Below are 25,570 nucleotides of genomic sequence, written 5' to 3' on the forward strand. Positions count from 1 at the left end.
TTCCAACAACAGTACTAAAGAATAAGATAGATGACTGAAGATCAAATGAGGTATGTTCATCTAGCCTTCCACTAACAGTAGCACAATCAAAACACCAATTTTAACTTATCCAACATCTACAAATCACAATTACTGACCCACCTGGGTTCCTGGTCCTCCAATGTATCAATTTAAAATTCACATCACAAAGCTGAATTCCCTTTCGTAGTCTCTCCTCATCTTCGCCACCCAACCTCCTACAACTGCTCCAACCACTAATTCTGCAACTAAATGCAGCCCTGGTCACATTGCTTCAAAACTCTGTGGCTCCAATTCTGGCTTTGCATCTTTCACCCATTATAGCAGATATACCTTCAGCATCCAAGCACTGGAAGTGTCTCACTAAACTCTTCCAACTTCCACTTTCTCAAAGGCCATCCGTTAACTTTTCAGTTTTCGCCGTTATTCAGTAGGCTTAGCATCCACTCCAGTTATATTATACTTCAATAGTGAGGGCTAATGTCTATTGTGCTAAGGTGGTAACAAAGAATCATACACAAAGACTAAAAAGAGACAAATGAAGCACCCAAGTTTCAAGAAACTTCATTAATTACTTAGTAGTATGCACGATTGCTGTAACAGAAAATTGGATTTGCTGTTAGACCTGTGAATAATCATTCTATTCTGTGACCAGGAGTTAACCTGTTGCTTAATTAAGTCTTTCGGTATCCACCATTCAGTTATCAAAATGTAATATAGTTTTATCGGTACTCTTTATCGACAGAATGTAAAAGCTTTGACTGTTCTCCTGCTGCGCATCATTTTAAAAAATATATCAGTCATTATTTTGAACATCAATTTTGTGAGGCCTTTCAGATTGTTCCTACACATTTCTGTAACGTTTTGTGTGTTTAAGGCACATGATACAAATTGCTGTGGAGGAGGGATGGGAAACTACCGACTTATTTTTTACAAATTAAGAGAGTTTGAGTTCATTCGTTTACCTTCAAGATGGTGAGTTCACACAACATTCTTTATGATTCTGTATGTTTTAATTTTTCCAAGCTGGCCAACAAGTGATATACAATAGAATATTTTCAAGGTCCAATTTGACTAAAGGTTTACAGACCAGGTATAGATGCAGGGTACAGCATTTTCTAATCCAGCAACATTCCCCACTTCCAACCTCAAAAGTGTACCTTTTGAAGTACTAGAATTGTTATTATAATGTATATCAGAATGGGACTACCACTTAGAACTGAAGTGGAAAGAGTTTTCAGAGGTACAACTAAAACAAAACAAAAAACAAATTAATTAAAAATCAGAGCGATGCATTGGTGACAAGTCTTTTGTTTTGTTACTTTGTAGATCTTGGTGAATGTCTGCTTTTCCTTTATACACCAAAATGTACACAGTAAAAGGATGTGGTGGCTTGGAATGGGTCTAGAGGAGGTTTATGATAATGATCCTGGGAATGAAAGGGTTAGCGTGTTTGAGGGCCCTGGACCTGCATTCGCAGGAATTTAGAAGAATGAGGAAGGATCTCATTGAAACCTACTGAGCAATGAAAAGCCGAAACAGAGTGGATATGGAGAGGATGTTTTAGTGAGGGAGTCCAGGACCAGAAGGCATAGCCTCAGAACAGAAGGGCGCCCATTTAGAACAGGGATGAGAAAGAATTTCTTTAGCCTGACCTTGCTGGTGATGCATGCCGATCTTTGAAAGCAGCTCACAAACTTCTAAATATACTTCTTCTGAACTACTATCAGAATGCAATCTGCAGCCTGTCATTTCCTGTTAAGAAAAGTACTTTTGAACCGTTTAAATGAACTAGCAGTTTCACGATCTCCTGAAGGACTTGGTGATCTTGACCCTCAGGAATGTAGGTATGGCATTGTTAAGCCGACAAAGGTCAGTCATTTATTGTCAGAAGAGAGGACAGCGAAGGGGACTTCTAGCCAGACTAAGCATTGGAGTGTGAAACATGCTCTACCCAGCATCTTGTTAGCAACTGTATAGTCAATGGAGAACAAGATAGAGGACCCAAAGGCAAGATTGCTATACTGAAGGGACATGAGGGATTGCTGTGTTCTCCATTTCACTGACAAGTAGCTCACGCAAGACATGGCAAACATAGCAGTCCAGACCAAGGGCTTCTCGATCCACCGGGTGGACTGAACTTCCAATTCAGAGAAGGCAAGAGGCGGGGGTCTGTGCTTTGTGATAAACTCCTCGTGGTGCTTGTGAATGATTCAATAGGAACCAAAAATACATGCACTAATTAAAAACAGCTCTGATTTCTACAGACACCAGTCTTCTGTCACGGTCACAGAAATGCATATTGCTGGTAATGTCTGAGACAATTCTGAAGAAACACTTGAAAAATGAAAGGCACAAATACACTCCCAACGATCTATACAATCATTTTACTACGAATTATTTGGTCTTCTATTCACCAGAATCTGCAATATCAAATCATTGTATTTTAATTGAAATTACTATGAATAATGCCACTCTTTGCTTCATTATTTTATCCTTTTGATTGTATAAAAGTATAGCTCTAGGCATTTCTTCACTGCAATTTCAATGTTAAAATTAGAATGGGGAGGCGGGATGGAGTTGGCTTCTATTATTCAACTCCCACCGCCCCACCCCCAGCTCTTTCTGCCATCATCCCTCAGCCCTGAGTCATCCGTCACTATGCAACCCATTTCAACTCCTCCCCACCTCCTTATAGCAGCTATCCTCTTTCCAGTCTCAATCCCGATTCAGACAGGTTCTTGACCTGAAATATCAAAACAACCTCCCTCACCCCCAATCCTATGGCCCATAGTGGTGTGAAATTATGTAAATTCCTTGGTTTCTCAAAACCTTACCACAGATGGTTCGATCACTTGGTTTGTATCTGGTGATTCTTTCACTTGCACCTTCTCTTCTTCTGCTTCTTCTTCATCATCTTTCTCCTCTTCATCATTATTTCTTAGTTCTTTCTCCTCTTCATCAACATTTCTTAGTTCTTCCTCCTCTTCATCAACATTTCTTAGTTCTTCCTCCTCTTCATCAACATTTCTTAGTTCTTCCTCCTCTTCATCAATATTTCCTGGTCCTTCCTCCTCCTCTTCTTCTTCTTCTTCTTCTTCCCCGTCACCTTCATCATCACTTAAGCAAAAAAGCAAAAGAATGACAACTTAGCTCAGTACAAAATGTGCTTCTCACCTGTCCCAAGAAAGCAGGACTTGTATGTGGGGGGAAGATTAGGACAATTGGGCTTATGTTCACTACAATTTAGGAGGAGGAGCTTTAATGACGCAGAAAAGAAGTTCCCAATGGCAAGGAAGTTCAGAATCAATGGTTGCGGCCTCAGAATTAAGATGAGAAGAAATTTCTCCAGCTAAGACCATGGAACATAGAATTCTCTACCAGAAGAGAATGGAGGCCAAATCATTGAACACAAATTAAATATATAATAGTAACACCTAAAGATCAAGAGATATGGGGAGAAAGCAGGAACCGAATACTGAATTTGGTTTAGACACAATCATATGAAAAGGGTAGGAGGCTTGAAGGGACAAATGAAATATAGAAATAAATGTTTCAGTCCACCAAGACCATGGTCATCAAGCACCCTATTACATAAATCTTGTACTAACCCCATTTTATTCTCTCCAAATTCTCATCAGCTTTAGAAGCTACTGCCACCTATATCAAAGGCAATTTTAGTGTTCAATCAACCCACCAACCCATTATGTTTTTGAGATGTAAAGGAAACTTACACATGGTTGCAGAGAGAATTTGTAAATTCCATTCATACAGCAGATTAAATCGTGTCACTAGAGGTGTAAGAAAGCAGCTCCCTAAGCGATGTCACAATGTTGTATCCTTTCCTGATTTCCATGTTTCTCTGCTTTAATGATACATTTTCACAGAGAGAAACTAAAAAAGATCAGATGTGACATAGACTAAAGGGTGGAAAGGGATTTCTTCCCAGTATCTGGTGCCCAATCTATCATTTATCAGTAAATTACTTGGAAATGTTATACTCCAGTCTTCTCTATCAAGTATCCATCAATAGATGCAATTGGTCCGTTGTTGCTGCACAGTATCAACATTTTTAAAGTACATGGCTGAAGCTAATAAGCACAGTTTTATATCAATGTAAGGAAAACTTATTATAAAATGGGTTTGGTCATTCCTATACCTCTGCCAACCATCCCCACCCCCAAAAAAATAAAAACAATTGTTGGTAAATCTGAAAATCAAGCCAATGGATCATAACCAATGGAATTAGAACAGAACTTCTTTACAAAAAAAAGGATGTAATGATGTACTGTATCTCTCTATCAGCAACCTGTTTAAATGGCTCAACTAATATTCTCTTAAAGGAATGCTGACTCTCCAATTTCTTATTTATTCAGCCTCAATCATTTTAGCAATAATAGATTATGGTTTCCTTACAAATTTAATTGAAGTTATAGGCTTATCATGAACAAGTTCTCTCAACCCTCTCAAATGAGAATTAATGTTAATAATTTTCCTTCACGATCATAAGCAAGGCTACTGATTTTTTTCTGAATGGGGCTTAAAAACATTAGGTACTGGATATCTATTCAAGTCCTAGTACAGTCGGCCCTCCTTATCCGCAAGTTCCACATGCGCAAATTCAACCAACGCAAATCGAGAAAACCCGGAAGTGCTCTTTCAGCACTTACTGTTCGAGCATGTACAGACTTTTTTTTCTTGTCATTATTCCCTAAACAATGCAGTATAACAACTATTTTACATAGCATTTACATCGTATTAGGTATTATAAGTAATCTAGAAATGATTTAAAGTATAAGGGAGGATATGCGTAAGTTATCGTGGATCTGGATTGAAAAAAAACTGTTAAATTCTCTTACTAAGTAAGTCGGAACAGGTACATCCAGTATTATTTAGCGTCAGTTAGTCAAACGTTTGTCTCAGTATATAGTATATATTTTACCTTTCTATTTATATAAAATACTTAAGAAAGGTATGCTTCAGTGCTGAGCTCGGGAACGGAAAGTGCCGAGTTCGATCCAGCGACAGATCTCTCCCTAGCGCACTCTCCATCCGTGCCCGGTTGATGTGAAGGATCAAAAACCCAAAACCCAATAATTAAACTACTGCGTTGCTTAGTAATAATTGTAGCTTTAATCAGGCAGGGCCTTTCTTATTTTATCCTTTAAAGTTGTTTTGATCGTTGACCGACTGTAGCCTAACGCTTTTCCAATGACCGATGGTATTTCACCTCTTTCCGATCACTTTAATATTTCCACCTTACTTTAAATCGTGATCATGATTATTTTTGCAAACAGAAACACTGTGGATTCAGAGCTCTGCCACTGGGTCCTAATGCCCACCGCACTGAGGCAGGTTAAATAAGGTCTGGGTTTCCGCTGGGTCCTAAGGTCCACCGCATTGAGACGGGTTGAATAAGGGATTTGAGCATCCACGTTTTTTGGTATCCACGAGGGGTCCTGGAACCAATCCCTTGCGGATAAGGAGAGCCGACTGTACACATTTTCCATTGAGATTTGTTGAGTTTTAAAACTCCAACACTGAATACAAGTCTAATTTTTTTGTTATATTTCCTATGCAATTCTTATGCCTTTCAATGATCATTTAAGTACAAAATGCATGTGAAGATGGAATTGGTACAAGTTAAATGTAGGGTGCTTGCCAAATATCAGTAGTAGGTGCTCAACAGAACTGCATCAGAAGCTCAAAAATGATCAATACATTTGGCAGCAAATTATGCTTTACAACTGTGATGCTAATATACTGTATAATTCCTGAATTGTATTTGTTTTCAAGATGGCGATCATGAAAGGAAAGCAATTAAACATTGTTTTTGAATCTATGAAGTCGGTTATGAAGTTACCTGAGAGAGCTCAGCAAATCTTGTTTCTTAAAGCTGTCCATAAGCTCCTTCAACTGTTCACAACCTTCCTCTCCAAGCCAGTTTCCTAGATAGGCAAAATATTTTTCATTTTAAAAAAACAAGTTTTTAAGCATTCAAACAGATAAGCCAAATTCTTCTTATTCCTTCATTATTCTTATTCCCAGTTTACCTACTTAGCCTCACTCATGGGTACTGTCATGGGCACTGTCTACACCACCCTGAGCTACCTACCAGCCTAGTCATCATATGGAAGCCCAAGCATGGGAGGATGAACCCTGGGTGCCCTCCCAAGACCATGGTCAACACGCTCCTAGAAGGCAGCAGCGCAGCTAATGTAGATGAACTGAACACACTGATGAGGGAGAAGTGGAGAGGCCGTCATTGTGCCCGATGCCGGCCCCCTAGGCTTGAGTCGACGTAGTAGTAGTAGTATGGGTAACCAATAGAAGCTGCTATTGGGCTTGCTGGCTCTGAGAAATACCTGAATTGGGAATTGCTTCTCAGCTGACAGAGAGGAAGACAACAACTTCCATCACATCCAGGAGAATGTGACGAGAAAGACAAGAGGTCCCAAGCAGACTAAATCTGAAGTCAAAGGGGAAACAACCCATTTCCTTCATTCTGGCCTAGAAAAAATGCAGGATTCAAAGGTAAAATTCTAACACATACATACCATTTAGATCGAGTTTTTCCAGTAGGGATTTATGTTCCATGACCTCGGCCACTGTGATTGCAGCATTCTTCCCGATCTCACCAAACGAAAGGTTCAATTCCTACAGATACATACAGTTAAACAATGGGAAAGAGGGTGAAAGAAAAATAAACTTGACCAGATGAAGAAAGGTGGGAAGCACTACATGTGCAGTACAAATAGCACAGGCCTGTTATAATGTAGGTTTTGAGCAAATACATAAGTTTTTCACATCACCAAATTTAGCAAAGCGGAGAAAAGAGCAAAGTAATTCCTTATGGAGGTTGCCCTCATTATGATAAAAATGTCATCAAAAAACAAAATGGAAACAAGTTGGAAGTATCCAGATTCAGTTCTCAACTCTACAAAAGAACTTGTAAGCTGATCTCACTGAAGTGCTGTGGTCGAGAAGGTTGAGAGCTTCAAGTCTTTAGGAATGAATACCACCAACAGCCTTGTCCTGAATCAACCAAGTAGATGTCATGGTCAAGAAGGAGGACCAGTACCTCTGCTTCTTAAGGCAGCCAAGGAAATTTGACACATCCCCTTTGACCCCCAATTTTAAAATTGATACACCATAGAAAGCATCCTATATGGATTTATCAAGACTTGGTATGACAACAATTTTGCTTGAGATAGCAAAGAAAGCATTGCAGAGTTGTGGACATAGCTTAGCATATCACAGGAACAAGCCTCATCTCTGTGGTCTGTCTGAATATCAAAAACCCCACCCAATTTTCTACTTTCCCTCATCCTATTGAGCAGAGGACACAAAAATCTGACAGGTCCACCAGGTTCAAGGACAGCTTCTATACTGCTGTTAGCAAACTATTGAACTATCTCCTCGTAGTAAGATGAGCTCCTGATCTCACAATATATCTCGTCAGGACCTTGCACCTTATTGTCTACCTGCAATGCACTCTCTCTGTAACTATAACACTTTATTCTGCATTTTGATATTGCTTTCCCTTATACTACCTCAGCACACTGTTGTAATGAAATGATCTCTATGGATTACACTGTACTTCAGTACACGAGACAAAAGCAAACCAATTTACAAAAAAACTATCATTAGCATCAATTCCCCACAATTTTGGAAACATGAAAGGAAGTTCCTGCTTCCCAATATGATGTAGTGACACTGGCTGAAAGCAAAAGTGGGTGGGCAGGATCAAATTCAATTGAAAAATCTCCCTAATTTGAATAAATTGGACTTTCTCCAAGTATTTTTGTCAAATTGCCATTTGGTAGTGGCAGAGAATCCTTAACATATTTTGTGTATCACCTGACATTCAGATCTCCATCAGCATCCTACCTATTGTACATGCAGACTACAGAATACCTTGGTATTGTATTGAAGTCCTTTGGGTATTCAGACACTTTTCTGCCTACATGCCAACATCCTATATTGTTCTACCACTGTTTTTTTAATCACTTCTGTACACATCAACCTACAACTGATCCCCAAGCACTATCCCCATTTGAAAAAAAAACCTAAGTACTGATTTCAAGGCATTGCATCCACCAATCCTACAATTTTCCCTCCTTACCATTCCCTGTATTAGTCAACTGTCACTAGTAGACATGACAATACTTTGGAAGTCCTTCGCAAATATGTCCTCCCTTCTACTTGTGCTTTTGCTTTAACAATGCAAGAGTTATTGCTTTGACCAAGCTTTTGTTGATCTGTCCCAATATTTCTCATATTGGCAGCAAATTTTGTTTTACAACATGCCTGTGAGACCCCTTAAGACGTTTCAATACATTAAATGCACTCTAGGTTGTGGTTGCTGTTTAGCTAGTACATTCCTGTTAAGTGAAGACATTGAACACAAAGGAATGTAGGAAAATATTTCGTGCTTTGGTTTCATGCCCATTGCTACCCAATCCAGGCATCTATTTTTCAGTAGTATTTATGGAGTGAAATGGACAGTCAATATTTCAAGTTGAGACCCTGTATCAAGTCCAGATGGAGGCTCTCAACCCAAACATCAACAGGCCATTTCTCTTCATAGATGCTGTCTGACCCATTGAGTTCCTCCAACATTTTGTGCGTTGCTCCAGATCCCAGCTTCTGTAGTCCCTTGTGTTTTCATATATTGCTTTTGCCTACCCAACCAATACCTGTCTTTGAAACAAAACTATTAATCTCAGAATGAAAATTAATAATTGATTCAACCTGAAATGTCATTTGAAGAATTCCAAATTTCTACAATCTTGTACATGTAGAAGAGTTTACTGAATCCCTTTCTCAAAGAGTGGCTCTACTCTTAACATTATACTTCCAGATATAGCATAAAGAGTTTCTCTAATAACCTGCCTATATTATCTTGAAAACATTGATCATGTCACCTTTGATGTCTAACGTCCAAGAATACTACCCAGGAAAACTTCAGCTCCAAGACTTTCGGAAGACTTCAACCCAGAACTATCTGACTGAGGTACAAGTTATTATCCCTTCTCCTACCAAGACAATTCAAATTACTTCAAAATATTTTGTTATTGTTTCTCTTCCTATTTGCACAATTCCTGGCTGAAGAACATAATTCAACAATTTAGCAAACTCCTTTGTGGCCAGTCTATTATTAGTGTCATTAATGTTAAGCGGGAGGGATTAACAATATTCAATCAACATTATAACTCAAGACGGGCAAATTATTACAAAATCTCCAAGAAAAGTCTGCACACTCCCAGTATTATAAATATAACTATAATTAATTTAATTCAAGGAATAAATACTATACAAGATCTCAGCTTAACTGATGTTCTAAGTACCATAAACTTTCTAAAGGCACTTCAGGAAGAAGAGAATAATTCATAGCTTTTATAAGAATTACTAATCCAATACTCTCTTCCATTGAACTAATGCATCATTTTTTGTCAGCAATGTCTAACAACTTGAATGAATGTTACAATTTTAACCTAATAACCTTCTCCACAGCACTTTGCAGGATAGTGATTATACAAAAGGTTGACACTGAAGAACAGGCACACAAACATTCTGTACAAGAGAAGGACTTTAAGTACTTAAAAAAGCAGAGCTATACAATTAGGTTTGAAGGGAATTTCATAACTTTTTGTTAAAAGGTAATAAAAATCTCAACAAAACAGTTGGTTTTGACTTATCTCCATCTGTTTGGATAGGTTGAAAAGAAGAAAACATGAAAAAGATTTCAGAGTTTTAAAGTACAAACCTTGAGTTGCGTTAAGCCAAATTTTACAGCTTCAGCAATGGCTACTGCTCCCTTTGATCGTACCAGACAATCTCCAAAATTTAGTACTTCAATGTTTTGGAGAGTCTTCAAAGCCTAAAATTATATTTAAAGAACGTATTTAGGCACCAATTACAACTAGAAGCATAGAAAGGATTTGACATGAAATGGCTGCAAGTATTGGCAGACATGGAATTGCTTCTAACAAAGTGCAAAAAAATGAAGGAAATCTGCTCTGGCCTCAGCCTCTTACCTCTGCCATGGCAATAGCTCCTTTCTCTGTGAAGGTATTATCATTAAGGTTTATAACCCTCAGGTTCTGGTTTCTAGTGAAGGCCTCCGCTAAAGCTCTAATGCCTTGATGGTTTATTCCATTCTGTGTCATATGTACCTCCTCCAGGGTTCCTATGGACTAAACAAAATATTTTATTTGCATTCTTCTTCACTCTCATCCATCAACCTATTTTTATGTCTGCTAGTCCGTACAAGCATGGTGTACACAGTACTTCTGCATCACCCTTACCCTCCCCTGTAAAACTGTTCCACTAAGCACATTGTTCTGACCTAAAAATACACCTCTTTCAATATTTCAGCTTCAGTCAGCAATTTACAGGTACAATAGAACTATGCAACTTGAAAAGCATTCTGTGGACATTAAACACAAAAGCATCTCCAAAATGGAACCGAATCAGGAACAATTCTTACATAATTAATGGCAGCACCTTGCAATATTTGACGACCAAGACAGAAAAACAGAAAATTATTAAGTACACTTTTAAATTTCTTTGTCATTGTTCAGCTTTTATCAGTGTAACATAGGAGTATGTAAACAGTTCAAAAACCTTGATCTACAAAATTAAAACAAGTGCATCTGACTTTAATATATCTGAATAAAAGGCCATTGCCTAGGTGCTAAGAGAAGGTTACAATAAGAGCATTGTGTTACATCTGGAAATTTTTTTTTATTGTATATAAAATATTTCAGTTTTCAAAGTCAAAAAGGAGGGTGCATCTTAAATTACTGAAGGGAGCAAGGACAGAGTTCAAAAATATTTATGCCACAAACCTTTAAATATTACTGGTAATGCAAACGCCACTATAAAGCTGCAGGACTGTGGATATCAAGATTGCTCTTAAACAGCAAAGGTTCAAAATAAGCACAAACTGAGGGAAATGATTTTAATGAGAGATAAAGAAAGTTCTACTGAAGAATATAGGCAATTTAACTTTAAGGCAAATCAGGTTTGAAATTAATGTTGAGTTAAACAAGTTGATTAAAGCAGTGCAGGTATATAATAGTGATAGTTGATAATTACTTCTTTCATCAGTGATACTTCTTAAAGATTATGGTCATCCTACCCTCCGCAGCTCCATAGGAACCAAACTTTTTCTACCATGTTTCCCAAAGGATTTCAATTAATTATTATTTCAAAATGCTCTGTACTTCTAATTTGCAAGGAGCATGCCTTCCCACTAGATGAAGAATTGTAAAAACATACATGAATACTTAGCCATGGGACTGGAAGTGTATTGCAATGCTCCATAACACTGACATTGCAGGAGCAGCATAAAACCATATATTAGATTCCTGTACCTTGAAAGCACCAGCCAGTGCAATTGCACCTTCATTCTCTAAACGATTTCGCCCTGCAATGAAAACTTTCAGTGCCATAGGCTTTCCCGATTCACATGACTGTCTGTGACATTCATTCAGTGCTGCTGCAAGTATCTGCAAGAACAGAAAACAAAGTGCCTGATCAAAGCATTTTACAATGGAATCATGAAAAAGCTCAACACAGGAGGCAATTTGGCCCATCTGAAAGTGACAGTTTAAAAAGTCAAGCACGCCAACCAATTTTACCTTCGACTTGTTCTCTAGATACGGGTGTTCCCCGCTTTCCGAACGTTCTCTTTACATTTCGCTTTTACGAAAGACCTACATTAGTACCTGTTTTCATTAACCGAAAGAGGATTTTTGCTTTTACAAAAAAAGACGCTCGCTTTAAACTTGTGTTTACCCAGAGAAAGACTACCATGACCATGAAGCTTTGCACAGGCAGGTGTGTGCGCATGCCTGACGTGCGAATGCCTGTATGTGCGCATGCCTGACGTGCCGATATTTTTTTCAACAAATCGATTTTGGCTCAAACTTCCCGATTCTGTTAAGTGAAACTACACTGAACATACATTATTTCTACTTTATATAGGCTGTGTATTTATCATATCATTCCTGCTTTTACTATATGTTAGTGTTATTTTAGGTTTTATGTGTTATTTGGTAGGGTATTTTTTGGGTCTAGGAACGCTCAAAAAATTTTCCCATGTAAATTAATGGTTAATTGCTTCTTCGCTTTACGCCATTTTGGCTTACAAACGGTTTCATAGGAACGCTCTACATTCGGATAGCAGGGGAAACCTGTATTGACTTTCAAGCAGGAATCAGAGTATTATTTAAATCTGATGTGGGTTTAGGCAGTGAGACCCAAACCTCCAATCCTCCCTGGGTAGATATTTTTTCCTCATCTTTTATTTCTTTTTTTTTTGTCAAACCTATTAAATTAAACCTATTGCTCCAGGCTTTTAAACTCCTCTAACAAAGAAACAAAAGATCTTTCTATTTATGCTTGTTAGGCCACTACCTTAATTAAGACCATAGGATACAAGAGCAGAATTGGGCCATTGGGTCCATCAAGTCTGCTCTGCCATTTCATCATGGCTGATCCAAGTTTCCTCTAAGCCCTAATCTTCTGCCTTCTCCCTGCATGCCAATCAAAAATCTAAGCCTCCAATTAGCCTTCAGTTTCAAAGAATACAGTCCAAGCTAATCAAATATATTCCCTCAACTACAATTTTGCCAGTCCTGGTAATAACTTTGTCCCAGAACCTGCATTTACATCCAATAGTCACTTTACCAGGCAAATCCTGTACCTAATTAAGTGGTCATTGAATGTATGTTCATGGTCTTCGCTGCTGTAGCCTATCCACTTCAAGTTATGGTGTGTTGTGCATTTAAAAATGCTCTTTGTACACCACTGTTGAAATACATGGTTATTTGAGTTACTCTCACTTCCTGATAGCTTGAACTAGTCTTGCCATTCTCCTCGGACCTTTCTCATTTACAAAACTGCCATTCACCGGATGCTTTTTTGTTTCTTGCACCATTTTCTGCAAACTCCAGAGGCTGCTGTGTGTGAAAATCCCACAAGATCAGCAGTTTCTGAGATACTCAAATCACTTTGTCTAGTACCAACAAAGTCACTTAGATCACATTTCCTTCCCATTCTGATGTTTGGTGTGAACTGAACCTCCTGAGCAGGGTTGTGATGTTGAGGCTCTATAAAGCACTTGTGAGACCACACTTGGGAGTATGGTTTGCAGTTTCGGGCTCCTTATTTTAGAAAGAATATACTGACATTGGAGAGGGTTCAGAGAAGATTCATGAGATTGATTCCAGGAATAAAAGGGTTACCATATGAGGAATGCCTGGCAGCTTTTGGGCTGTATTCCCTGGAGTTCAGGAAAAAGAGGGGGGATCTCATAGAAACATTCCGAATGTTAAAAGGCCTGACAGATTACATATGGCAAAGTTATTTCCCATGGTAGGGGAGTCTTGGACAAGAGGGCACAACTTCAGGATTGAAGGACGTCCATTTAGAAAAGAGATGCAGAGAAATTACTTTAGTTAGAAAGTGGTAAATCTGTGGAATTTTGTTGCCACGAGCAGCTTTGGAGGCCAAGTCATTGGGTGTATTTAAGGCAGAGATAGATAGGTTCTTGATTAGCCAGGGCATCAAAGGGTATGGGGAGAAGGTGGGGGAGTGGGAATGACTGGAAGAATTGGATCAGCCCGTGAACGAATGGCAGAGCAGACTCGATGGGTGAATGGCCTACTTCTGCTCCTATATTTTATGGTCTACATTGCTATGGCCCTTTTAGCCCAAGGTGTTTAATGTTGATGATTCTATTACAGGCCTTCTTCAAACTTCTTTTGAAATACTTGAAGTTACATTCCTCTCATTATCTCATCTCAAAGTTTTAATCAGCCAGAAAGTGTCTTTATAAATCCAAGAGTTTTCTCTACTCCAACCATGTCATTTGATAGCTTTCTATTCCTGGTAATTATTGATTGCAGCTAATCTTTTGTTTGTACTAATGGGGTCATACTTATACTCGGAAGACAAACTGCCTTGTACAAGCAGGAACTTTAATTTATATCTTTCACTCTCCAGTTGAAGACAGGGACACAAACAAAAACAGCAAATACCAACATTTAATATCTCAGTACTGTTAACTGCGGGCAGAAGCAGGTTGAATGCACAAGATTGTATCTTAATTCTCCAACTTTTCCAAGAAAAAATTTGGAAAAAGTTTGAAACTCTACATTTCATACCAAGATAGATTTTAATTTCAACAACTTCATAAAAAGCTCGCTAGAGTTTTTGTTTAATACTATCAAAAAGCTCACATATTAACCAAAAAGATAATATATAACAGAGCCTATTGTGTTCACCCAGTTTAACATCTGAGGTCTTTCATGTCTGTATGACATTGTATAGAGGGAGCTACTGTATCAATTTAAGGTATATAATTATGCATCAGGGATGAAGCAAGTGGGCAGTTCTGTTAAAGGGCAAATTTGGGGCTTTAAAGCAGTTTTAGAATTTGGTTATGTTGTTTAACAACTTAATGGTCTGCCGACACCATCTGCATTTGAACATTACGAACTGCTTTAACAACGTGAATATTTAGTAAAAATACCTGGCCACCACCGATTCCCATGCCACAGTTATTCAGTCGTAGCTCCTGTAAGGTGTAACACACTTTGCTCTTCAGCAAGGTTTCAATGCTCTTGACTCCGTCAGGTCCAAATGCATTGTCACTTAGATCGAGCTGTGTCAGCTGGGCTCCTGCATTCATCAGCGCATTACCAAGGGATTTCTTTAGAGAGTTAGAAGAAAATAATGTTTTTTAGGTTAAAAACTTCATGTATATACATCAAGATCTTTTTCCTCAACAGGACACGCTTTAAACTGATCAGAATGAATTAGAGCCAAATGAAATAAAGCAACCTGATGCTCAATTTAGGAGCTCTGTGACTCAGACATTCTGGGTGACCGTCCATGGGATTCATTATGGAGAGAGGCTTGTTGTGGCATTCTTCTCATCAGTATGAAATGCTGCTTGAAAGGTTATATTAAAAATTAACTTAAAGTGCTACTATAAGTTAAAAAATATGGCTGCTTCAATTGGTACTTGTTCTTTCTTCATGGTGCTAATCTTTCTTTAATGGCTTAGTTTTGAAGTCAGCTCAGAAACTCAACAGCAGGGCATCAAGAACTCTAAGGATTTCTCACAAAGCCTGAGATTAAACTCAGATCTGTTACTTGCTATTTTGAATGCTTTGCAACTTAGCCCAGAAGAATGCCACCACATTCAGCTTTATCTATGTATAGTTTGAATGATAATTAAACTTGATTTGATTTGATTTGAGATGAGATAAACTGATTAAAGGTAATGGCATGTGTTAGCAATATATTTAAGGAATCTACAATGGATCAGAGATCATTGGATTCAATTTCAGATGGAGTGCATTGTCTTAATCAAGTCACAAATGACCACAGGACTTGTTGGTTAAGTCTTGGAGAGGACCTTTGGCAACAGGTTCTTCAGCCCCAAAACCATCAAGTAAACCCTGCTTAAAAAGTGTGCAGATGTACACCTTTAGCAGCATATACTATGAACCACCTACAGATGTTAATCTTACCAGAGCAAGTGGAATCTCAGACCTAAGTCGTCCCGTGAACATATCACTCCAGTAGCATTTCTGAGGGAAGAGGATAGAAAATGCAATTAAACATTTTAAGAAATTGTAACCATTGTAAGTATATTTACTGAAACTAAATTTAAACATTTTACTGTGAAGAACTTTTCCAGCTGTGACATCAAACATAACTGAACTAAATTGCAGAATACTTAGGAAAACAGGACCTTTGCTGGATAGGTCAATATTCATCACTACCACCAAGTGTTCTTGAAGTGGTGGCAGTGAACCATATTTTAAATCATTATAGTTCTTCTGAAGATACAGAGGTATTATATAAAGATTTTTAGTAGTAAATATTTTACTTCAGTGCAAAGCTTCATGAAATGTTTTCGACTCACCAAATTCTTGGCCCAATTTGACAATACCGAAGACATATTTAAAGTGGACAAAATTAACTATTTTAAATCGATGACAGCTATTGATAAAACCACCTCTCTTCCCCTTTAGAACATAGACTAATCAATTTGTTACCAATAAATTATAAAATGCTATAGTAGCCCACTAAATATTACAGGAATTTTCAAATAAAACAGTTCCATGAGATGAAGGCCCAGATAATATATTTGGTAATGGTACAAGGAAGAGATTATCAAAATAAAATTCGTTCTAATTATGACAAGACTTACTATTTTATTCTAGAACAATCTGTGATAGCCAGTGCACTAAGAGCACAACAACAGAACCTTTAGAAAATATAATTTTCAAGTGTAGTTTATACCAGTAGCTTACTCAAAGAAAGTGTATTCTAGCAACAGAGCTTGTTTAACATTTACAAAATGTATGTGACGTTCTTTCTGGAACTCAGATTTGGAAATATTGCCAAGGAAGATTCAGAAATAAAAACAAACAGAATGTTTAACACAGCAGAACGTTCCAAACCTGTTGACAGGAACAAAATGATACTCAGCCACAAGACAAACAGTACCAGAGCAGAAGACAAAACCCCCAGTTACTGGGGCAGTTGTTAAGATTTATGAATAAAGTTAACAACATGAAAAGGAATAGAGTGAAGACCAAAAAGTGGAGTGTTGAGTTCAGATATAATTTAGAATTAGTGGTTAAGGGCCTGGAGATTTGGGATGTGCAGGCAAGACAATGGAATGCTCTGAAAACAATGGTACAATCACTTAAAATGAGGCATTGCTTAATCAATGAGCAGGAAGAACAAGTCTTGTTGAGTGTTCAAATGTGGGCATGCCCCTAACATCCACGGTACACATAATTAGATTGTCCCTTTTCAATAATGAAGAATAGCAAGTTCTATAAAATCTCAAATTCCACAACTGGGGAAGCTATTTTTTTCCTTTCCATTAAGGCCGAAGGGGGGAGAAAACGACTTGTGACTGAGGATGTGCTATAAACTTGCAATTGCAATGTTAATTCTTCTCCAAATATAAAATATAACTCCACATTTTAAATTAATTTTGCAACAGATGTGGTTTATATGTGCTTGGGATGAAATTAACATTAAAAGTTGAAAAAAAAACACTGCAACCTTCAAACAAACTACAGCTTTGGACAATGGATACTGTTTATGATTTAATTAATTTAAATGATTAATAACCTATTTTTAAAAGGTTCCAAATTACTAAAAAGACAGATTATAATGTAGCTCCCTGTAGCCATACTGATCTATAGCAGGATTATGCTCCACACAAGGCTCCTACTCTACTTCATTTAAATAAATTGTAACATGGATACAGATTCATACACACACAAAACCACATGCTAATCATTTGTGAACCATTTATCAGATTAACTGGTAACTCAATTACAATACTTAAGGTTAGATTCCTTGCAAGTTGAAACACCCTACCCAAGACACAGTCTAACCCCTTTACAATTTAAAGAATTCAATTAAATTGCCCCTCATTTTTCATAGAGAAGACCTTTTCTAATAGTTATAATCACACATTTGGTAACCAGTATGCAAATATATTCTTTTGAATTGCAATAAATGAGAAATCTTATAAGAAGCCTGCACAGCACACCAAATGTGATGTTAACAAAATTTCTCCATTTTAACGTGGGTAAACCAGTACTGAATTAAAGCAGAAAATGCAGTAAGCACTCAAGTCAGGCAGTATTTGCTGTTTTAATTTCAGATTACCAGCATCTGCATTTTTTTGTATATTACAGACACAAATTGTTCAACTTGGAATAAGGTGGATCATTTCAACATTTGATCTAGTAAGGGTATTGAATGAAGGTGTCTGATAAGAAAAAATTGTGAAAAGATTATATATTTTATAAACAGATAATCAAGTCTGGAGTAAATGTGCAGGCAGTTTTAGTTCAATTACAGCATTCAAAAAGGAGTGGGACAAGCATCTAAAAGGGAAGGATCTGAACAGTTATGGGAAGCAGAACTTACTTGATTGCCCTCACATAAAGCTAGTACTGATCCTTCCTTGTGTCCATTCCATGAAGTGGAATCAAACTTGTGATATTACCATTAACCAACTGCTGTCATACATAATTGGCAAGCTTCAAGACCTGTGGCCTCAATGCCTTCTTGTGCAAATGGATCCTTGATTTCTTTACTTGCAGACCAGTCAGTTTGAATTGGCAAAAACATCTCCTCCACAATCTCCATCAATACAGGTGAACCACAAGGCTGTGAGCTTAGCCCCCCTTCTACTCGTTTTACACTTATGACTATGCGGCTAAGCACAGCTCCAATGCCATATTTAAGTTTGCTGATGATACTACTGTCATTACCCAAATCAAAGGTAATGATGAATCAGCATATAGGAGACAGAATGAAAAATCTGGCTGATTGATGTCACAACACCAACCTTTTACTCAACGTATGAAAAACCAAGGAACTGATTATTGACTTCAGGAGGAGGAAACCAGAGGTCTATGAGGCAGTCCTCATCAGGGGATCAGAGGTGGAGAAGGCCAGCAACTTTAAATTCCTTGGTGTTATCACATCACAGGACTGTCCTGGGCCAAGCACGTAAGTGCAATTACAAAGAAAGCACAGCAGTGCCTCTACTTCCTTAGAAGTTTGCAAAGATTCGGCATGACATCCAAAGCTTTGACAAACTTCTGTAGACGTGTGGTGGAGAGTATACTGACTCGGGGCATCACAGTCTGGTATGGAAACACCAATGCCCTTGAATGGAAAAGCCTACAAAAGGTAGTAGATATGGCTCAGTCAATCACAAGTAAAGCCCTCCCAACCACTGAGACAATTTACTCGGAGCGTTGTTGCAAGAAAGCAGCATCCGTCATCAGGGACCACGACCACACAGGACATGCTTTCTTCTCACTGCCACCATCAGGAAAAAGGTACAGAAGCCTCAGGCCTCACAGATTACCCCTCATCCATCAGAGGCTCTTGAACCAGAGTGGATAACTTCACTCACCCCATCACTAAACTGCTCCCACAACCTACGAACTCAATTTCAAGGTCACTTCATCTCATGCTATTGATATTTATTGATTCTCTTTTGTATTTGCACGTTTGTTGTCTTTCGCACTCTGGTTTTCCATCCTGTTGGATATGGTGTTTCAGTCACCCTATTATGGTTGTTGGATTTATTGAGCATACTCACAAGAAAATGAATCTCAGGGTTTTTCATAGTGACACATATGAACTTTGATAATAAATTTATTTTTAACTTTGAACATAATATAGAAGAAATAGTATTCTGAAAATAAGTGTTGAAATGAAGGAGTGCAAAGTTCTGGGCATAGTTACACAACTATAAAGTAAAAACATCTCGCAAGTTGGACAAATTCTACAAAAGAAACAAAATAAAAACAGGAAAACTTGAGAAGAATCTTGACCAGGCCAGGCTTGGAGTTTCATTAAGAGTTTCGGTCCCAATATAAAATAGAAGCATCTATTAGAATGACATTAAAAAATCTCAGCATTACATCTGTCAGAAAATAATGAAGGGTTTGGGCTTTTTTGTTAGAAAATAGACCTGCAAAGATGAATGATTGTTGCAAACCGAGGTTAAAAGCAGGATTAGTGTCTATAAATAATATTGTCATTTATAAAACCCAAAGGGGAATTCAGGAGAAACCAGTGGCTGTTAGAATGCAAAACTTTCTAACAGAGTACATTTGAGGCAATCATCATGAACGGTTTCATGGAAAATGCAAAAAAAAGGAATAAACTGATATGTTAATGATAGCAGACGAAATAATGCACATGGAATATGAACATTATAGCCCATTTTACTGACTGTCTATGTGTCATTTTCCATGTAAACTGTAAAATGAATGGTTCCATAACCAAGCGATATTTGGAAAGGGATAGTTCAGTGCTATTACGTTTTTAGTCAAAATTATATCAGTATTTGCATTTATTATCCAAACAGCTGGAGCACAGTGTTTGTGTTAATTCTTGCAAGCAAACAAAGATTTTGTCTGGTCTCTAATCAGTGTAACATGACCAGACACTGTGTTACAGTTTGGTTTAAAAGCAGCAGAGATTTGATTACTACATTCACCTTTGGTACTGGATACCAGGAAAATATAGTGAAGCCATAAATATAATATCCATACCTGCAATTCCTTTTTATTATCAAGACTTTTAGCAATGGCCTTAGCGGCTTCCACGCCAATTGTATTTCCTTCCAAGCATAAGGCTTGTAGATGATCAAATTTCTCAATCTCTTCAATAATCTCAGCAACTGAAAAAAGAATACGTGACATGTGCAGGTGGAGATGAAAGAGAATTAAAGTATTAGTATAAAATACCAATTATCATTTATATTTCTCCATAAATTTAATGAAAAAAATGGAGCAAAATGTATGTTTTTCATAAATGCTGCTCATTTGATGCTAAGCGACGTTGCTGCAAATTTTTTTTTAAAAATCGCAGCTGTGCATACAATAGTTTGCATATGACAATAAACCCAACTCTGAAATTACTTTTCTTAGGCACTTTTCATTCCAGCTATGCACTTGAACTTAGTCAAAAGCTAGTTGACAGAATCACCAAAAATATATCAGAATACCTCACTGAGTACAATTTAAAATCAGGTGTATTGATGAAGGGTGTTGGACCTGAAACATAAACTGTTTCTCTTTCCGTAGAATCAGTCTGAACTAAGCATTTCCAGCATTTTGGTTTTAGTTCAAGGTTCTAACATCTGCACTTAAAAAAAATCAAATTTAAGATTTGTTTGTGTAATTAAAACTGGATGGCAGTGGGGAAAATTATTCAAGATTTTATTTATTATGTGCTTAAAAGAGTAAAACTTATTTAATTGAGCTTTTCCAATTAGCTTGTTTCATAGTTATAATCAAAATACTTGCACGAGTTCATGCCACAACAGTCCACCTCAAGTGCTTCCTTCTCCATCAGTTTACTCCTCCTGAGTGCTAATGTACAGTTCCAAAGTGCTGCTAGTCTAGCCCAATACCTCCTCCATGCACAGACTATCCTTCAGGTACCAGTTGTACCGGAATGCATATTTCAATTAGCTTCCCTGCAAACGGATAAATCCTCCACTGGGCATGGCTGAATTAAGATGTAGCTTGAATAAGGAAGATGAACCTCGGGCTTTCTTGATTTATATGGCTGAAGTACAGCAGAGTAAGTGCTTACGCACTCCACCATCAGACAGCAGAGTGCGCAAGTACACAATGCGTTTTAGTATATCACCATTTGTAATACTGCACACCAGGTATGCTTCTGAAAAGGTATCCTTCTGGAGAACAGAACAGCAAGATGCTTTCTCTGCTCTACCATTATCAGATTGTCCTAACAGCTTGCTCAATTCAGCCAAGGAGGGTTTCACTCTAAAACTCTACCAAGTTAACACAAGAATGAGAAAAATACATTCAGGTCCCTTTAAGTTCACTTCTCACTTGATAAGATTGTAACTAAAATTATCTTTGGCCTCAATATCATTTTCTCACTCAAAACTTTGGTTCTCCCTTTAATACTGAAAGACTCATTATTTGCAATTCATCAGCATAGAGAACAAGATTCACATCTCTTAAGAAAGGAACTCCTCCTGTTAGTCTTTAATGGATGACTCATTACCCTAATCTTAGACTTCCCTCTCAGGAGAAACATCCTCAATAGCTAACCTGTCAAAACATACCAGAATGTTACCCTCATTGAAATCAGCAATCTTTCTTTTCATTTCTAGACAGCATAGGTCTGTTCTGATCAATCTTGCCTCAAAAGGCAACACCCTCAATGTGCATCAAAATACATCCTCATCTTCTGATATTTAGCTTCATTCTCCGAAGGTTCCTTTAATTCACATACCAGCTTCAGCAGTGTCAAGTTTTAGAGCACGACCTTTGAAACTCAGCTCTACTCCACCCACTTGAGTCTTTGCGAGAGTCTCCGCAAGCTGAGAAATATCTTCAGAAGCCATTTCTTTACACCTGTTGAGAAACAGCCATTTTAGGCAGAGTTAAAAATTAAAGAAAAAGACACTAAAACTCAGTAAATGCTGTTTAATTAGCTTAGTAAGAAGAACATTCAGGTGATAATTCTAGATAATAAGGAATTGCTAAATTACTACATCCTGGAATCACTTTGGAGTTCAGTAGTAGCCTATTTATATGCAGCAGAACAAGGAAGGGAAAAAAAATCTATATCCAACAGTGTTAGAACCTTAACGTACCAGTTGGTGAAGAATCTGACATTAAGTACGTAACACCATATGCTAGTGCAACATTAGTCAATTTCTCTTTGATAACTGTATATGGTGTTCAGGCACGATGCAATCCACAATAAAGAAGTGTTTCACTCAAGACTGCAGTAATACTGGATGATGGAGAGCAGAGTTCAATGCTTCTACAAGACGTACAAGTTTTTCTACAATCACATGCAAGACAAAGTAACTTTGAGCTTGCAAAACTGATCACAAACACTTTGATGATTCTGACCCACATAAAGGGATATTGTCTGCAGAAAGTACAGATAATCCCTTCATCACAGGTAGTTGTATTGCAAGATAACAGTTCATACTGTAATTTTCTATGAAGCAAAGCCATGTCATCACAGCATGTATCAACAAATGCAAGTTGATAAAATCACTTAAACTTACCCGTTACGCAAATTCCTTAAAAGCAAATTTTTATTCTGTATCCAGACTTTTTGTTAGCAATTTGTGAATTCTCTAAGAGTTCATTTGCATTATTTCAACTGCCACAACACTGGGGGGGGGGGGGGAGTGGATTCACCTGTACTATTTTTTCTCTTCAAAGTGGAATTTTAAAGTTTCAGGAGGAAATTTTGCAGCAATCAAGAATTAAATCTACAGCTTTGACCAATATGGCACTAGCTGGCAACAGGACATCAAATTATGGTCCCTCCCAAAGAAACGCAATAGAATCTCCTTGGTTTCAGTTTCCTTTCCACACTATTATTTTCATTTCCTTAGATGTCATCCCCGACCTTAGCCTTTCCTCTATTTACTGCACATGTGACAGTCTGCTATATAAATACTAATAACTTTTGGATCTATTACTCAACCAGCTCTACTACGTTTCTTCTGTCAAATATGCTGCAGAGACTATTCTTCAGCCCACCACAAAATAAATTCTATCCCCTCCCTACAGATTGTTCCTCTCTGAAACAGATCGCTTCGAAATACAACCGAGCAAGGTTTTCCACAGCATCATGACTGACAAGTGTCAAGGACAGCATAAAAGCAAAAGAGAGGGCATACAATATACAGTAGTAATTAGTCGGAAGCTAGAGGACTGAGAAGCTTTTAAAACCCAACAGAAATCAACTAGAAAAAAACAATGAGAGAAATAATGAAATACGAAGGTATGCTTGCTAACAATACAAATTCTTTATTCTGACATATGAAGGGTTAAATAGAGCAAGAATGGGCATTGAAACACTGGAAAATTATACTGGAGAGGTAGTTCTGCGGAACAAAGTATTTTGCGTTAACCTTCACTGTGGAAGACACCAGAACCATGCCAGAAATTCAAGAGGGTCAGGGGTCAGAAGTGAGTGTAGTCCTATTATCAGGAGAAGGTGCTTGGGAAACTGAAAGATCTGAAGGAAGACAAGTCAGCTGGACCTGATGGACCACAGCCCTAGGTTCTGAAAGAGGTAGATTGTGGAGGCATTAGCAGTAATCTTTTTAAGAATCGGTAGATTCTGGAATGGTTCCAGAAGAATAGACAGAAAATCATAGGCCAATTATCCTAACCAGTGGTTGGGAAGATGTTGGGAGTTCATTATTAAGGATGAGGTTTCAGGGTACTTAGGCACATGATAAAATAGGCCAAATCAGCATCGTTTCCTTAAAAGAAAATATTGTTGACGAATTAGTTAGAACTCTTTGAGGATATAACAGAAAGGATAGACAAAGAGCGTCAATGGATGTCGTTTACTTGTAGTTTCAGAAAGCCCTTGACAAGGTGCTGCACATATACCCACAATGCAAAAGCTAATGATGTTACAGGAAAGTTACTAGCACAGACAGAAGATTGGCAGACTGGCATGCAGCAAAGAGCGGGAATAAAGAGGGCTTTTTCTAGTGTTCTGTCAGGTCGGTGTTGGCTCCGTTACTTTTCACTTTGAATGTTAATGATCCAGATGACAGAATTGATGGTTTTGTGGCCAAGTTTGCAGATGATAAAAAGATTGGTGGAGGGACAGGTAGTGTTGAGGAAGCACAGAGTCCGTAGCAGATTAGCAGAATGAGCAAAGAAGTGGCAAATGGAATATACTGAAGCGTATAGTCATGCACTTTGGTAGAAAGAATAAAGACGTAAACTATTTCCTAACGGGGAATGAATTCAATATTGCAGGTTCAAAAGGACTGGGGTGTCCTAGTGCAAGATTCCCTAAAAGTTAATCTGGAGGTTGAGTCAATAGTAAGGAAGGCAAATGTAATGTTAGCATTCATTCTGAGGGGACTAGAATATATTTAAAAATGGATGTAATGCTAAGACTTTACAAGGCATTGGTCAAAGTATTGTGAGCAGATTTTGGCCCCATACAGTATCTAAGAAAGGATGTGCTGTTATTGGAAAAAGAATGACCTAGAGAACCAAAGTGCTAATGTATGAGGAGCATTTGATAGCTCTCGGTCATTTAGAGAATTTGGGGCGGGGGGGAATCCCACCGACTCCTACTAAATATCAAAAAGCCTAGATAGAGTGGATGTAGTGAGGACGTTTCCAATAGTGGGGGAGTCTAGGACCAGAGGGTACAACCTCAGAATACAAGGACATCACTTTAGAACAGAAAGGAAGAAGAATTTCTTCAGCCAGAGGGTGGCGAATCTGTGGAAATCATTGCCACAGACAGCCAATTCATTGGGTATACTTAAAGCAGAGTTCTTGATTAGTAAGGGCATCAAAGGTTACAGAGAAGGCAGGAGAATGGGGTTGAGAGGGGAAAGTATATCAGCCACGATCGAATGGCGGAGCAGACTCAGTGAGATGAATGGCCTAATTCTGCTCCTATGGCTTATGGTCACATTCTGAACATTCTGCGAGCAGTTTCACTCCTGGGAGTGCACATCTCGCATAACCTCTCATGCTCCCAGGATTCATCATACACAATCAAGAAAGTTCACTGACACCTCCACTCCTCTGAGGAGACTGAAGAGAACTTAGCTAAGCACATCACTCTAACATGCTGCATCATTGTACAACACAAACTGCTCTGTGGCAGCCAGGAAGGCTCTACAACAGGTAGTCAAAACAGCCCAATGTATCACTGACACCAGCCATCAAGGGCATAAATACAGAAACGTGCTGGAAAAGACCAGAAATATCATGAATGATCCTATTCACCCTGTTCATCCCACCCCCATCAAGGAGGAGGCTACTTAGCATCCATGCCAGGACCTGCAGACTTAAAAACAATTATTTTCCCCTAGCAGTAATGCTAATCAATACCTCTACCCTCTAACCCACCCCACAGCTGCCCCAGCAACACTACTTAATCATTTCCTGTTAGTCACCTCATGTACACTGCTGTA

At 38.1% G+C, this 25,570-nt stretch overlaps 1 protein-coding gene across 3 annotated transcripts in view; it reads right to left on the reverse strand.

Annotated features, from left to right (window-relative positions):
- Positions 1-25,570, reverse strand: part of rangap1b (Ran GTPase activating protein 1b) — a 57,882-nt gene that overhangs the window by 22,878 nt on the left and 9,434 nt on the right. For all 3 annotated transcript variants that reach the window (XM_063062707.1, XM_063062705.1, XM_063062706.1), the window contains 10 exons: positions 21,874-21,995; positions 20,154-20,281; positions 15,570-15,629; positions 14,564-14,743; positions 11,400-11,534; positions 10,059-10,217; positions 9,788-9,901; positions 6,576-6,675; positions 5,882-5,966; positions 2,856-3,138 (listed from right to left, as the gene is read on the reverse strand). In XM_063062707.1, coding sequence (XP_062918777.1) covers positions 2,856-3,138; positions 5,882-5,966; positions 6,576-6,675; positions 9,788-9,901; positions 10,059-10,217; positions 11,400-11,534; positions 14,564-14,743; positions 15,570-15,629; positions 20,154-20,281; positions 21,874-21,985 — 1,356 coding nt within the window. In that variant the 5' untranslated portion in view covers positions 21,986-21,995. The remainder of the gene's footprint in view (positions 1-2,855; positions 3,139-5,881; positions 5,967-6,575; positions 6,676-9,787; positions 9,902-10,058; positions 10,218-11,399; positions 11,535-14,563; positions 14,744-15,569; positions 15,630-20,153; positions 20,282-21,873; positions 21,996-25,570) is intronic.

The sequence above is a fragment of the Mobula hypostoma genome, chromosome 11, assembly GCF_963921235.1.
Source record: "Mobula hypostoma chromosome 11, sMobHyp1.1, whole genome shotgun sequence".
Lineage (NCBI taxonomy): Eukaryota > Metazoa > Chordata > Chondrichthyes > Myliobatiformes > Myliobatidae > Mobula > Mobula hypostoma.